The 16,121-nt window shown below is 43.1% G+C and overlaps 1 protein-coding gene across 2 annotated transcripts in view; it reads right to left on the minus strand.

The window, feature by feature from the left end:
- Positions 1-16,121, minus strand: part of LOC102576410 (neuroendocrine protein 7B2) — an 88,357-nt gene that overhangs the window by 10,125 nt on the left and 62,111 nt on the right. For both annotated transcript variants that reach the window (XM_006276292.4, XM_059723008.1), the window contains exons 3-5: positions 13,693-13,842; positions 7,166-7,278; positions 1,043-1,093 (exon numbers count right to left, since the gene is read on the minus strand). In XM_006276292.4, the coding sequence (XP_006276354.1) occupies positions 1,043-1,093; positions 7,166-7,278; positions 13,693-13,842 (314 nt within the window). The remainder of the gene's footprint in view (positions 1-1,042; positions 1,094-7,165; positions 7,279-13,692; positions 13,843-16,121) is intronic.

Below are 16,121 nucleotides of genomic sequence, written 5' to 3' on the forward strand. Positions count from 1 at the left end.
AACTATTTCACTCATCTGACCTTAAAGTACAGTCCTGCTTCATTTAAAAAGATTCCATATACCTGCTCCCAAAGTCACATCTGCTTACTGTACTGATTTAAGTTGGCACTTTATTTTCTTTTCTATTAGCACAGCAAAACCAACAGAAATATAGAAGGAGGTAGATCCTATTCTGGACCCTGTAATAATCACTAGGACTGAGTACTAAATTCTGATTGCAGTATGTTTATTGTTGGCAATGTATGACTAGGAAAAACTCAACTTGTCTCCTCACTTCTTGGCAGAGACTGCAGGGTAAGAAGTTAGAAAAACAATCTTCATTTGTGTTTCACTTATTCCATCCCAAGTCTGTTCAGTTTACAGTAAACCTGTAGCTCCTTGATGTCATACTTTATGAAGTAACTTTTCAGTGTAGATGCACACTTTAACTGTAAAGCCCTATTTTCTTCTTGCACCAAATTCAAAAATCTAACAACAGAGACTGTGACAAGGCTAGAAGCAGTGAAAGCAGTGAGAGTTTAGCAAGATAGAGGGTGTAAAAATCCTGCACGGTGACTGTACATCTTTTTATAAGGTCATCATCAGAAAGAGTACCTATCCATCTGGTATGTGAAACAGCCAGACCTAGAACCATGAGCTTGATTCTCTTCTTACACTGCAGTAAATCTGGAGTAACTTCACTGATATTGCTAGAACTGGCACATGTAGTTAGAAGTCAGAATCTGAACCATGGAGATCTAGCATTAGCACTGGATTGACCTTATATCTGTTGCAGGGAAGAAATGTTTAAAACTTCAATTTGAAAGAAATGATCTTGGTTATTAAAAATAATTTCCAAAAAAGTAAAAAAATTAATATGAAGGCTATTAACATTGCTATATTATAAATCAAAGCTTTTCACCTGAACACATCTTCTGCATGTTATATACCAATATGCAATAAAATAAAATAAAATTGTCTCAGTGGATTTTCAGAGACTGTAGCATTGTAACCCCACCCCACAAAAGATATTAAAATGAAACCAAGTTGTAGTCTGACTTACCCTTTTTCTTCTTTTTGGTCCACTCTTCATCTTCTCAAAGAATAAATTATTCTAGGAAAAAAAAGTATGGATCAAATTTAGGTCATTCTTTCTTTAAAGCAAGACTTTGTGTCATTTAAATATTAGCATATGAACATTTTGTAAGCTAGTTTAGATGAGGTTGTCATGATATTGGAAAGATAAACCACAGAGAAACATTTGGATAACTGAAGCTAATATTTTTCAATTCTTCAGGGATAGTCAGTGTCATCAACAATTATAAAAACAGGAGTTTTAGACAGTCTATGTTATACAATGATTTTATTTGTGATCAACTCATAAGCACTCGGGGCAGGGGGAGGAGAGGGGGAGAGAAACACATTAAATAAACCATTTATTAAAAAAATATATAAGGAAGTGGGATACCAGTTTACTGTAACTCATTTCCTTTCTTTTGAGACTATAATTGTAACTATGCAGTATTTTTATTTATGCTTTTCTGACCCCTTTTAGAAACTGGTTTCCTAGTTGCTACTTCTGTTTCTTGCCTTTGATTATTTTATTCCTGATATCAACTATGTTCTATGCAAAGAAGTTCTGCTGAAATTCTTTTAGTGCCCATCCCTTCCTTTGTTTAAGTAGCGCCCCCAATAAAATCTCCAAAAACCATTTGGTCTATAACATTTTTAATGGAGTGAACCTTTTAAAAACTGCCAAAAAATGTCTTGGCAGAATGGAAAGTTATGATGAGAAAAAAGAATGACTCTGTGACCATAGTTTGTATAAGTGCTTCCACATATTGCTATATTTCATACACATAGTGAACTCCAATAAGGTCTGGAATATCAGACACATGCTCAACAGATTGTGTTTCATTTGTGATTACTGTGAGGAAACCAAAACCTAACCTGAAAGTGGAATGAGAGAAGAACTACATGTTTAAAAGCAAAACATTGTATAAACAAGGCCATTAATTCAGCTATAAACAAGTGACCTAACATTGATCATATAAATAGAAAGTGGAATTCTAGTGAGAGACAAATTCACAAAACATTTTTACCCTGTGTGCAGCCTCAATAGGAGAAAAACAAACATTTTAGAGTGCTACAATGACATCTGCCAAAACTGTCTGTTTTGTACTTCTCATGTTCATTAAACCCCAAATTCACAATGCATATCTCTTGTCCAACCTCAGCTATTTCATCAGGGATGTGCCAAAAAGGCAAAGAAACGGAGATGAAACTGGCCAACAAGATACATTCTTGGCTATAGTCAGTTATACAAACTCACGTGGGGAAAACTTTAATTTAGCTTTTTTTTTAAAAAAAATGTAGATGTACAAATTATTCCCAGTAGGAATCAGATCATCATTGCACTCTTTCTTCATACACTGTTTGAACTTATATTTTACATTAAGGATAAAAAAAACAGTTCTGTAATAAAAAGAATTGCATGACTCCTAAAACTAAACACTCATATCAGGCAGGAAAATTCCTCATGATTGAACTGTTCCTGCTCAGTGAGATCATATTTTGTTTAGTCTGTTTGGGAATGTTTTAAGACCATAACTACCATTTAAGTAGAATGTATAGCACAGGGCACATAGGGTTATGAAACCTGATCTAAGAGTATGCTTGTGCGGTAACAACAAATCTATGCCACTATGAACGGGGCTGATTCTGTGACCCACTACATTCTTTCGTGAAGTGCTAAACGTTCTCAGCTCTCATTTCAGATTTGGATCTGAACACATACAGCACATTACAGGACTGAGATCCCAGAAGAGAAAGATATGATGCCTTTATACCCAAATATTTCACTTTTAAATCCTTATCTTAGGAAGTATAGAGCAAAGAAAGGGAATATAGGATTTAAGAGAGAGATGTAGGGAGTATCAGGCCAATCATCATGTTCTCCTCTACCTGCAATGGACAGGAGATCTTTGGACCTCAGGGCTGCAGTAAAAGGTACAGCATGCTCTACAGCTAAGAGGATGAATGATTTCTTTCCCCTTTCCTTCTTGTCATTTCTTACACGTAAGTCTGTTATTTTGTCAGAGTACGAGGGACCAGATTTAGGCTTAAGCCTTCAAACTGTATAATGTATAAATGCCAAACCGGCTAATGCCAGAGAAAGGGTTTGTTGCTTTTTTGTTTGTTTGCTTGCTTGCTTAGGTTGTTTTGGTTTGGGTTTTTGTTTTTCTTTTTTTTTTTGGGGGGGGGGGGGGCAGGGTGACTTTAAAAAAACTTTATTATAAAAATAATTTAAAAAGTGCAATGGTATATGGCCCTCCCAGGGGCTGAGTATGATATAATTTGTTATCAATGAGAGAGAGATGTGAGAGAGATTATTTTTAGACATCGGTGGTTATTGAAATTAATAAGGATGCTCAGCTCTGTGCTCTGGTTTTGCATAATCATTTAGTTGAGCTGAAAAGGAAACATAGCAAAATATACCCTGCCTATCTTGAGATAGGCTTTTTATCTTTCAGTTTAGAATCTGTGGGTGCTGCTGCCTTCACACATGAAGTTTTATATATTAAACCAAACAGAAAACTACTCAACTGAACTGAATAATCCACAGTATTGTCTAACATTTAAAAGTATTTACAAAGTTTAACATAACTCTTCCTCAATCATAATTTCTGCTTAGATATTTAGAAATTACTTGTGTAAAGACATGCCCACAAAATTTATGCTCAGTTATTGCAATGGCTGTGTAAGTCAATTACTGGATAACAGGCAATTTGTATGTACAACTGCCACAGGACTGCACACGCCATTTTGGTAAGTGTATGCATGTATTTTTAAAAGTCTGTTTTTAATTTTCTAAATGCCTTCAATGCCAGGCTAAAAAAAATAGCAAAAACTTTGCTCTCTAGTTAAACTATATCACTGATCATTCTATTCCTTTGCTTTTCTGAAAAGCTTTAAAAAAAAAAAAATCAAGCAATATCAATAATGATAGGAGCCTATCTCCCTAATTCAACTGTGAATTACACTTAATTTGTAACAACACCTCATGCCATCTGCCTGAGTTAAGCAGCAATTCCTTTCAGCTTCCTTACAGGCTCCATTAGCTGTTGATCTCCACTGCCTGAAAAGCCCCTGCCCTCACTTGCAGGCCTGTCGCCAGTGCCCACAAGTGGCAGTGGTGGATGGCAGCTGCAAGCCGGTCCCTGCAGGTACCCCTGGCAACTTCCCCTGAGCAGGCTGTCAGGGAGCCAGTTGCTTTCCCTCCTTTCCCCACAACCCCCACCTTGCATTTGATCACGTTTATTACCAGCTGTTTCATCTGTAATTAAAAAGATCTGGACCTGGCGATGATGCTGCTGAATGTAATTTCTGTTGGAGAGTGTACACTTTGTTTTAATTCATACATGGGCAGGGTAGGTTTTTCTCTGATTTAACAGTAACCGGCAACACATTTTTAAAACAGACTAAAAAAGACCAAACTAAGGTATTTGACAATCTTCACTAAGGATGACCTATAATCTCTTACGTGCATATTGTTGATGACAACGTATTATGAGCCCTGGTTCTGAAATACTGTTTTAGGCCAAAAACTTGATGAAGTGTTTTTACAGTCTTCAAAGTAGCATCATGAAAATAAATTACTTCTGAATAATAAAAACAAGTAACAAAGTTATCTGGCATAAATAATGGAGTTCACCATCTGGTGTTTTAATATTATAGCCTTTGATGGTAGTTACTTAGATTACAATAAGAATTTCCAATATTCAGAGTTCTGGCATAGTTCGGTCTAGAATTTTAGGGCTCATATATGGGAAGACATGAAGATTGATTATAGATGATGAATCATTGTCTCATGGTCACCGCAAGAGAAGGTGCTGCCAAGCACATCTATTTATCAATATTTGCAGGAGGAAATCTGGTTTAGGGCAAGCCTTTCTAAACTGAAAAGTAACAGCAATGAATTATGGGATTTCATAGTTTGTTCTACAAGTGCAAGTTGTTTTAATGATGCTTTAAAATGGATTTGGTATCAGGCATCTAACTAGAATGCAAGAGTGGAAGGAACCTCCCATGTCAGAGTCTAGTCCCTTGCATCTGTAGGCAACAATATACCGAACTCTGCCAAAAGGTTAGACAAGAACATCCACTCTTACACACCACAGCCACAAATCACAGCACACCAAATAACAAAGGGAAAAAACCAAAAATCATACCACTGGACCATAAAGAGGAAGTGGAACATCCCACACTACAAAAGGGACGCAAGAAAAAAACTTTAGTGGTCCTTGTCAATTTGACAGAAAGTTCCCTCTCGTGACTGAAAACATGATAATTAGTTTAACTCTTAAGTGCATGTGGAAGACCTAGAAGCCAGGAACCCATAACTATTAGGAGCACCGGCATTCCCAGACAATCTTCCATTTATAGTCATGATCAATGTCCACTGCACCTAGTAAGTAGCCAAATAATGCATTCAGAGGGGGAAACGTATGATGGTGACCCCTGAAGATCCCAGGGCAAGTCATGAAGCATGAGATTAATACAGTCATCAGTACAGCAAACATTATAAACATATCACAAAACTTATGTAACCTGACTTTTAAAGATTTACTCTCCATGGACCAACTCCTTCCTTGCATAAGCAATCTGGCTCCAGTCACTGGAGTCCTTGTATAAACAGAGCAAGAATTTGTTAGGTCTGGCTATATTTGTTGAACAGAACATGTAAAACTGGGCTTAAAAATAAATTTTAATATAAGCCCATCTTACTGTGGGTTTATTTTGTTTTCATTCAAGTGAAAGGAATGGAATGATGGAAGCTTGACCAGGGGGCGATTGAATCCACTTAAGGCCTTATAGTCTGTCCTTATCCAATTAAAGTTAATATTAAACCTTATAGTACTTGACAGTCCAGGTATTGCACATATTGATAAATTCCTTTCTCCACAAGTAAGCCGCTAAAATATTTCTGCATATAGTCACACTGGGCATGTCTACACGAGACATTTACTGCAGAGTTACCCAATTAGCTCTGTAGTATGTTTACTGCAGTGTCCACACATCTGGCCCTATTAGGCTGCAGGAAACTACTAAACTGCACAGCAGGTCAGTACTTGTAAATACAAGAATCATCCTGTGGCAGAGTTTTTTCATGCACAGAAATGTATATGTAGATGCTGACCTGGCTGGCTGGGGCATGAGGGTGATTCAGAGCAAGGGCTGCCTGTAACTAACCTGCACCGGAGCACCCTCATGCTGCAGCCAGCCCTTCCAGAGCACACTGAGCCAGGTCGGAGCAGCTCTGGACTGGCAGGCTGGCTCCCCAGGCTCCCTGGCAGCCAGGACTGCACTGACTCAGCTCAACATGCTATGGTCTCGGGCACATATTCAAGTAGCACACCCAGAAGCAATAAACTCCAGCGTGATATGTGCTGGAGTTTATTGCTGCAAATTAACTGCATGTGTAGATGCATTCACTGAGAGGTAGTATTTGGCATGAGCAAAACTGAGTTAGGCAGACAAGGTTCTTTGGGTGAATCTGATATCTTTTATTAGACCAACTTAAGTCAGGGGGCCAACTTAAGTTGGTCTAATAAAAGATATCAGATTCACCCAAAGAACCTTGTCTGCCTATGTCCTTAGACCAATACGGCTACAGCCTACAAAACTGAGTTAGACATTTACAGAGCCTAAGTCATCAAAGTCAGTTATATCTTACAACCTGAGAGGAACACCTAAACCATTTTAACATTGGAAATTCTGTGCTAAATAGATACTACATCTTAATATTATAAATTAATATATATTATATTATAATATACAGCATATTATGCAATGATTTTCTAGCAAACTATATTATAAATGTATGAATATAACAGACTGCTGCATGAACTGCAGTTTGAATAGAATCCATGTGAAATTACTGGATTTATCACATACATTATCATCATATGAATTCCCATTTTCTCTCACTTTCATTTGCCTATAAATAATATTTATCTTTTTTGGCCATTGATTCCATTTTTCTTTTAAACTGAAGCAGGTTCTTCTCTTTAAAAAAAAAATACTTCCTCTTATGTGAGCCTTTTTTCTAGGAGGTCTTCTTACAGCTTTTACCTACCCACCACTTATTTCAATACTTAACAAAACTAAAGGCTGATTTACTCACCCATTTGCCCATGCTGGGGTAGTCGTGCTCTGGATCAAAAAGGTGTTGGTGCAGCTGGTATTCCCTACTGAACTCTGCTGTGTCTGGTGTGTTTTCTAGACATCCATCATCAACTGCAAAAGTATTTTGAAAGCATTAACTGATAAAAAAAATTGCAGTGCTTTAAGAGCCCATTCATATTTTGTGGCAAATTTCTTAAACAAATTAGGCAATAAAACCTTTTAAAGAACTGGAATACTGAAAAATACTGCATAGTTTTTCTTTGGAAAGACTCTGCCAGGGTATTTTTTTTTAAATCTCATAAAATACAACCCTTTGGAAGCTTGCACATACAATCCATTTATTTTTTAACCTCTTTCTCACTCTGAGGGCACTAAGCTGGTTGGTAAAACACACTGTTCTTCCACCCTGGGGACAATTCACCATATTTTTATTTTAGAAAAAAAGTGTTATTTGTTTGCAGTTCATCAGCTTGCACTGTAGTAGACAAACTAGATCTAGTGCAGAAACTTCAGTAATCTTGAAACTGACAAAAGAGTGATTCTACTGGTGCAGGTAAAATCTCTGCCTTACTAAACAGATACTAGCACAGACAAAAGTGACAACTTTCACCTGATCCAGCCACAGAAGTGGGCTATAGCCATGACCAAACACAAGTACATGGCTGCAGACAGCTTAAAAAATGGCTGATAGGGTGAAAATCTGACCCCTCATTGCATGAGAGGTCAGATAAAGACATTTCAAAACACAGCATCTTTTGTAACTTCTGTCTGCGCTGCCTCCCAGCCAAGGAGATGTTTTCAGAATGGGAGGAGGGAAAGGGAGCAGAGGGAGTTCAGTCTGGGGTTTTTTCATCCGCTGCTGGAGGGTGGGGTGGGTGTACAGGAGCCCTTCCCAGGTGGCAAGGGCTCCAATTCACCCACTCCCTCTTCCAGCACTGGCTGGGGAACTTGTTCTTTTCCACCCTGCGCCGTATGGGTGAATTCGATTGATTGATGGTCGCTGTTCCCAAGGTCATTCCCCATAACCAACACCAAGTCCAGTAAGGCATTCCCTCTAGTGGGACCATATACCTCCTGCATTATGCGAAGGTCCTGTACACTGGTTAAGAACCTACGTAAATAGTTGGATTTGACTGACTGCTCCCCCCAGCAGATGTCACAGTAGTTTAGGTCCCCCATGACAACCATGCCCCTGGACTGTATAACCTGAGAATTCCAAGTCTAGCTCCTCCACTTGATGTGGCAGTCTGTAGCAGACCCCCACCATCAAGTCCCTTTCTCCCTGACCTGCATGTATGCTAACCCACAGCACCTCAACATTCTCCTCCTCTGATCCCATTTTCATTAAGGTAGATGTATACTGCTCCTTAACATAGAGGGCAGCCCCACCCACCCCCTTCCTCCCTACTCTGTCACATCTGTACAACCTATAACCCTTAATGCGTACTGCCCAGTCATGGGTAGGGTCCCACCAGGTTTCCACTAGCCCCACTAAATCGAAGTTATTGTTTGCAAACAGGCATACCTTGCTCTCCTGTCAAGGCCAGATGTACCTTGACTCCAATGACAGCCCTAGAATTGCTTGATTGTTTATATTGTTTCTTTTCTGTTATCACTGTGTATCAATAAATTTGCCCTTTAACAAATGGAAAGGTTGTGGTTGGTCTGAGGGTGGGTCCCCCTCAGGAACAAGGCATCTGGGTCCTAAATCCAAAACCAACAATTAACACCCAACGTGGGGCTCAGGACTCTGACTCAGGAACTGGGACCGGGTCCAATGCCAGCTATTGCTGACTGGAGCCCAGGAACTGGAATTTGAGGGCAGTAACCTGACAGATCAGGGAATTTGTTGATATAGAATGACCCTTTTTAGAGGGGTCAGCTAAGACTTGTAGTAAGATAGAGCTGTATGGTAATTGTAATTAGGGTTGTAAGTTTTGTGCAGGAGACGCTGAATCTGGATAGCTATCTTAACAATTGGATAAGACACTGATTGTGGAGTGACATGCTGGAAGCCACACTGGAAAAACAATCTAAGTAAATCAATCAGTGTGGAGTGGGGAGGGATGAGCAGGTCTTTTGGGCCTGGGTGGCAGGCCCAGGGAAGGGTAGGTGGGATCCAATGGGGGAGGGAAGAGGGCTAGCCGAGGCAAGATGTGGGACCGAGTCACAACGGCTCATTCGGGGGGCGTGGGAAAGGGGGGTGGATCCCACCCAGGGGAGCCATGGCGGGTATGTGCCCCCTGGATATGTGCACAGGGTAAGCGTGAACTGTTGCTGTGGGCTGGAGCCAGGGCCATTGCCAGGCTCTTCCCAGCTGCAGGGGGGCTGGGCCAGGGCTGTGCTCAGGACAGCTGGCAGTGGCACTGGAGTGGGGGGGGGCCTACGGGGTGAGCTGTGGCCACCCCAGAATTCGCTGTAGGCCCCCCACCCCTCTAGCCCCTTCTCCTCCTGCACCCGAGTGCAGCCCCGGCCCAGCCCCCCTGCCAACAAGAACAGCCCAGTGCCGACCCCCACCCCAGACCACAGCAGCAGCCTGCCCTTGCCCCACACACAAATCCAGAGGGCAGACGACCCCCATGACTCCCCCAAGGATATGCATAGTGGCGGGATCCGCTCCCAGTCCCTGTGCCCCCCGGATGAGCCTCTCATGGCTCCGTCCCATGCCCCACCCTGCAGCACCTGCGCCAGCCCTAGCCCCACTCCCTCCCTCATTGCAGGGGCCTCTATCTTCACCCCCATGCCCCTTCCCTCCCCCTGCCCCTTTCCCCACAATAGACTTACCAGCCAGACGCTGCTCTCTCCAAGCTGTGGGACTGGCTGTATGCATGCTGCAGTGGCACAAGTGCATGTGGCATTTATTGGCGACATTATCTGCCACATCAACCAAAAAAAGCCAATTGCTGATAATGCCAATTTTCCTTTTATTAGTGCCAATACGATATGGACCAATGTATTGGTGCACCTCTACGATAAAGTTTTGCGCTGCCTTCCACCTCCCTACATGCTGTAGAGGGGGGGACTTTGAGGGGCAAGGAGTGCGGCCAGGCTGGGCAGGAAGGTAGGGTGGGGGTAGGGGTGGGTAGCCCCCCCCCATCCAGGGTTTACCAGGTGGGTGTGGCAGTGCTCAGTGGCCCGAGTCAGTCCCCACTGGTGGCAAGGACATGCAGTTCCTGGCAGTGTCCTGAGGCACAGGGGCACAGCATCCAGCTGCCTGGGCAGAAGCCCCTGCTGGGGTACAGCTGGAGCTGCTGACAGCCAGCGATGCCATTGCCAGCCTGGCCTCCTGGGTGGGGCTGCGCACCTGGAGCTGGCAGGGCAGATGCTGACCCTGGCTTCTGGAGCTGCTGGCTGAGGCCAGGGGCAGGGAGTGTAGTGAGATAGGCTCCTGGTGAGGGGCCCTCCCCTGGTGATGTGTTGCTGCAGGTGCCAGGCTTCAGCAGAGGCTTAGGCAGGCCACTCATGCTGGAGTACACAGCATGGCTTCAGTCAGGGTCCTGGGGCATGAAAATGTCATCCAGCTACTGCATAAGGGACATGGACTTGTGGGCAGACCCCAACCACTGGTTGTGGTTGGTGAAGGTGACCTACTGTGCCCACAAGGCTTTGACCTTTATGCAGCGTGGATGCACTGACCAGTTGTGCCCATGCTCCTGCATGCATCCTGACAGGCCCTTGTAGTTGTACACATTGGAGTGCCCACTCCATGCTAACTGGCTGAAGACCCTGGCCTCACCCCACAGTGCCACGAGGTCTGTGGTCTCCTTCTGGGACCAGTTGTGGCCCCGGGAGGTGATGTCTGGCATTGGGGACAATGCCAGCGTGGCTCCATTGACAGATTGTTGGGCCACTGAGCCATATTCCTGGCGCTGCCAGGCCTAGGCAGGTGCCTGCAGCACCCAGCCCAGGGGCATGGTGTGGGGCAGGCAGGCACACGGCAAGGGGTGTGCAAGGCACCAGCACTGGGGTCTAGGTAGGCTGCTGTGACTGGGTGCTGTAGGGCCTGGCAAGTGCCTGCAGCACCCAGCACAGTGCAGTGGCATGGGACAGGTAACTGCATGGCGACGCAAGGCTGAGGGAACAGAGCTGGGGTTCAGGCAGGCTGCCACAGCTGGCCTAGAGCCTAGCTGCAACACACAGTGGTCAGAGGCTGGCTGCAGATGGCCCAGGGCCCTAGTGTCTCCGCAAGCTTTTAAGGGCCTGGGACTGGGGCAGGTAAAGAGATGTCCCAGCCTTGGAGCTGGAGAAACTCCCAGCCCCGTGGCCCTAGGGTGAGGCTGCAGGTGGCCTCCTGGTGGTAGGGGTGACTGGAAGCAAATTTGGTCCCAGTCAGCATCTACATGTGCATTACTGTACAATAACTACTCAGGAGTTAATCTGCTACCTGTACTTACAAATAGAAAATTAATTTGCAATTAGAGCAAATTTCTGTGCAGTAAGCATCGGCACGTATAGATTGTGATGCTTACTGTGCAGTAATGTGCTCTACCGAGCAATAAAGCATCTCATGTAGATGTATGAATTCACAATTCATCATTGTATATTGGTGTATAGCTCATTCATTGTCATCATTACTAGAGATGATGGCACCAAGTGGCTGCTCTTCCCACCTACAGGAGGATACTCTATTCAGCTGTAGAAGTGTTGGTATTTCTTGTTTTTCTTGTGCAAGTTGGGAGCTTCTGGGGCCAGAATATGCCAGTGAATCTAGCTGGATCCATTATTGCCTCATTCATGTACAATAACACTTTCCCACTAAGGCAAAGTAGAGAACGCCCACAAGTTTGTGTGTTGGTTTCCTTGATTATCTCATGTAAATCAGGAGAGTATTTGCCATTCTTCTCAAAACATCCAGGAGCAGCCGAGGCACTTTAAGTGTCTACTACTATCGGATACAGCCTCATGATGACGTAAGAGCAATATTTGTATCTAAGTGACCATGAGGAAGCTATTCTGGGTTTATCTACATTACGGCAGTAGCATGTTGTAGTGAGGATGGATGCAATCATGCCCTGCCCAGAGTTTGCAGGCAAGTTCCAAATCCCAAAGTGCCATGTCCAAGTGTTTGGTCTCTGGTGGTTTTGGGAGCAGCTGCTAAAGACAAGCCCATTCTAGGGTGGATTGGACATAGGCAGGGCATGTTCAGCTCATCCTCAGGAACCAACTGCTGCTGTGGTATAGACAACCCCTCTAGGTCATAAAGTCCTTACTTTTTTGCTAAAATTAAGATCTTAATTTGTCAGTTGGCAACAGGGTAAAACTAGCTATACTAGCTGTCTAATTAGAAAACTGTCAGTAGGAAGCTAAAGACACCTAGCTAAAGCTTTCCTGTGGCCTGAATACAGAAAGCAAAAAGCTATCTTAAGCTGAGAAGTGGCTGAAAGAAACTATTTAGGCATTATCTGCCTTGTATGCCCTTGACTCAAACCACAAGAAACAGCAGGGCATGTTGCATAATCAGACCGGTACCAGTGGCCAAAGAAGTCTTCAAGCACATGAAGCATGTGCACCCCACTGTGGGATGTGCATGAATATAATCACTGGAAAGAGGATGATTTGTTTCCCATTAACCAATCCATAAACCTGTTCTCTGGTAGGCTGTATGGACAATGTAGTTGTAACATTCACCCTTTGGATACAAACTAATTTTCATAACCATAAGTGGAAACGTTTCTACTGAAATATTGGTAGATGTAATCTTCACTGAGAATGCATCTATGTAAAAGCAGCCTTTCATAGTAGGCAGCATTTTTCCAGGAATGCTCTCGATTTTCATATTTGGATGTATCATCTCAGCTGACTAAGCATTATTTTCCCTAGAAGAAAACAAAAGATTTCAAGGGAGCCTCAAACAATTTCACTGGAGTCCAAAAATTAATCTTGTTCTTCTAACGACTAGCAGATCTGATGGGTAAACATAAAATGCAAAAATCTGTGGAGAAAAAAAAATCTAAAAATAATTATTCAGAACTTGTCAGAGAAAAGATATATTGGAAATAATGTAGATATAAACAACATATATAAATACTAAACAAGTATTTCTCATTTTTAAACTTTTAAAATATTTCTAGACCAAAGGTATACTTTTCTATTCTTTAGTGTTTATTCCCACAGGAGCAGATGCACTTCCTACTAGGAACCAATGAGAATTTGCCTATTAATTTCAGTTCTGGAAAACTTCATGCAAGTCACCTAAAGGGAAAAAATCAGTCCCTTAATATATGTTGATAAATGAATGAGACAAATTCTTCTTGGAGAGTGGAACAACACTTCTAAAGGAGCCATTATGAACCTTTTCTTTTTCCAATATATGTGCAAGGCTAATTTTTTGACTGCTTCCTCTAACGCACCAATATTAACATATATATTATATATAAAACAATCCAAAATAAGAACACTCCAATGCACACCCATCTCTTTTTGGGAGAACAAAATACTTAGCTGATGTTAGTCACATTGTTTATTGCTCTACTGTAAGATACTTAGATCCTGCCATGAAAAGCAAGGTATAAGAACTAGAAGTACCTGTTTTTCCAATTGGGCAGGGATTTGGAGGGTCAGGGTATCCCTGATCTTCACTAAAATCCTTTGGTATGTTATCTCCTGTTAGCTCAGCGACTATGTTTGGGATATTGCCGTAAGGACCCAAGTGCTGAAGACCTTCATGTGCACCACCTGATGAAGAGAAATTCATGCTCAGACTTTTTAAAAGGAGAAAAAGTCAGATTTTTGCTTTAGCTTTTCCAGGAAATGTAGGCCAATATTTAAAAAAAAAATAGATGCTAGCCTCCAAATTCATGTTTAGGAATGTAACCTTGATGCAGTTCTTAAAAGCACCAAGTTTACAGCCCCTTTGTAAGTCAAACCACTTTGGTACCTAAGCCTGGACTTCAGAATTTAACTTCAGGAAGTCCTTTTGGAAAATCTTAATCCACAGTTTTTTTCTAAATACCTAAGGGATGAGTAAAAGAACGCAGAAATAAATATCTAATATTCGAGATAGTAATGGAGTTGAAAGACAATACCTACTGTATCATAGGTAATGTTACTGTTCATTGCATCAAGTAAGAATTGAGAAGTGGTAAGATAGCATACATAGTGCCAAAAAGACCATGTCAGAGAAAAGAAATAGCACTCTTTTTAGGAATTTGTAAATAAATTCAGTCCTAGGAAAGAAATAAAGATATATCTTGGCTATAAACTGATTACATGCTCGTCAGCTAAAAAAAACATTGTGTCCATCTCTCATTCTGAATAATAAATCTAGTGTTTTTTCTAAAGTAATAAAAGCAAAACCAATTAAGGCTAAGTACAGGCATTCAAGAAGTCCATTGCAGAAGCACTCTAACTTTTGAGCTTTACTCTAAGCACCCAACCTAAATGGGGGTGCTCAGAGTTTGCCTGTGAAAGCAGCTGGTCCCAGGGCCCAGGAGGCTCCTGCAGCCACACCCTTGCACTGGATGTGGCTCTGCCCCACTCGCACTGTGCCCCACCTGCAGAGAGGCCAAGCCCAGAGCCAGGAGCCCCCCGAACCCAGTGTCCTGGCCTGGCCAGGCAGAGTCCCCTTGCAGGCAGAGCAGCTGTGGCCCACCCCTGCAGCTGAGCAGGCTGGACCAGGCCCTACCTCAGGTGCTGCTGGGCACCCCGGTCCACCCACCCTGGCCTGAGTCTGTGGGACCCCAGGGCAGCCCTCACTTCCTGCACAGCCCCCAATCTCCTGCGCAGCCTCTGCACCTCTTCCCTGCGCTTGCTTCTCCCTGCACGGCCCAGACCCTGCCCCAAACACCCAGCCCCAGCACCTGGTGCCTTGGTGCTGCCCCTGCATGGGTGAGATGGGGCCTGGGCTCCCCCAGATCCAGGACCATCAGGGAGGTCTGAGCGTCCCGGCCTTGGGGCTGCTGTTGATGTGCCAATGCCTCCCTCCACCAGACACTGCCCTGGACCACAGGGCTTGAGTCACAGCTGGTAGCGGTGGGAGATGTAGGTGGCAAGGGGCATGCCCTCTTTCTCTTTTTCCTTTTTTCTCTTTTTCCTTTTTTCTCTCCTCTTTTTTCTTTTGTTGTCCTCCTTTTTCTTTCTCTTCTTTCTCTCCCCTTTTCTTTTTTCTCTTTACCTCTATTTTTCTCTTTTCCCTCCTCTTTTTTCTTTCTGTTTCCCACTCATTTTCTCTCTCTCATCACAACATGCTTAACAAAAAAGAATACACAAGAACAAATGTAGTATATGAAGTTTTATTTATTGCCACCAGGTTTAGAATCTTTAGAAAACCTGGTATTTACTGTTAAAAAAAGCAACATACATGATTATTAACTATATTAATATGCAGTGTGTCCTGCCATGTACCCTCCCTCTGCCTGTTCTGTTTTTCTGGCATCCTTCCCTCATGTGTCCCTTTCCAAAAGTGGCAGGGAGAGAGGGAGGTCTGTTTTTTTTGTTTTGTTTTGGGATTTTTTGTAGGACGAGAGGGGAATTTTCTTGTTCCTGCAGCAGTTGTCAGACACAGCTTTGGCATATCTCCTGTCCCTTACCTGGGGGTGCTCTCTGAAAAAACTGCTGTAGGCCTACCTCCGCTGCCGACTTCTCCAGCAGGGTCCCTCCAGGCAATTCCTCTACAACATCCCTGGTCCTGTTGGCATGTTCTTGGGGACAATACCCTGTTTTTGGTGAGGATATGGGAAAGGTCCTTGTAGAACTGCATGGTCTGCCCCTGGCCCCTAAACTACTTTCTAGAGTCAAGCATGTGGTAATAGTCCTCCCCGTTGACATGGTCTCAGCAAGGAACTGCTCCCAGTCTCAGCTGCAATCCCCTTGCCTACATCTGCTGGGCGACATGCTTGAAGATGTCTGTGATTCAATACCCTATCTGGAGCTGGTGCTGGATGTCCTCCTCACCCCAGATGGCGATGAGATCCTTTATTTCCTCATAGTGCCATTTCAGTGCCAGGGGTTAACTC

This window comes from Alligator mississippiensis, chromosome 2 (genome assembly GCF_030867095.1).
Source record: "Alligator mississippiensis isolate rAllMis1 chromosome 2, rAllMis1, whole genome shotgun sequence".
Taxonomy (NCBI): Eukaryota; Metazoa; Chordata; order Crocodylia; family Alligatoridae; genus Alligator; species Alligator mississippiensis.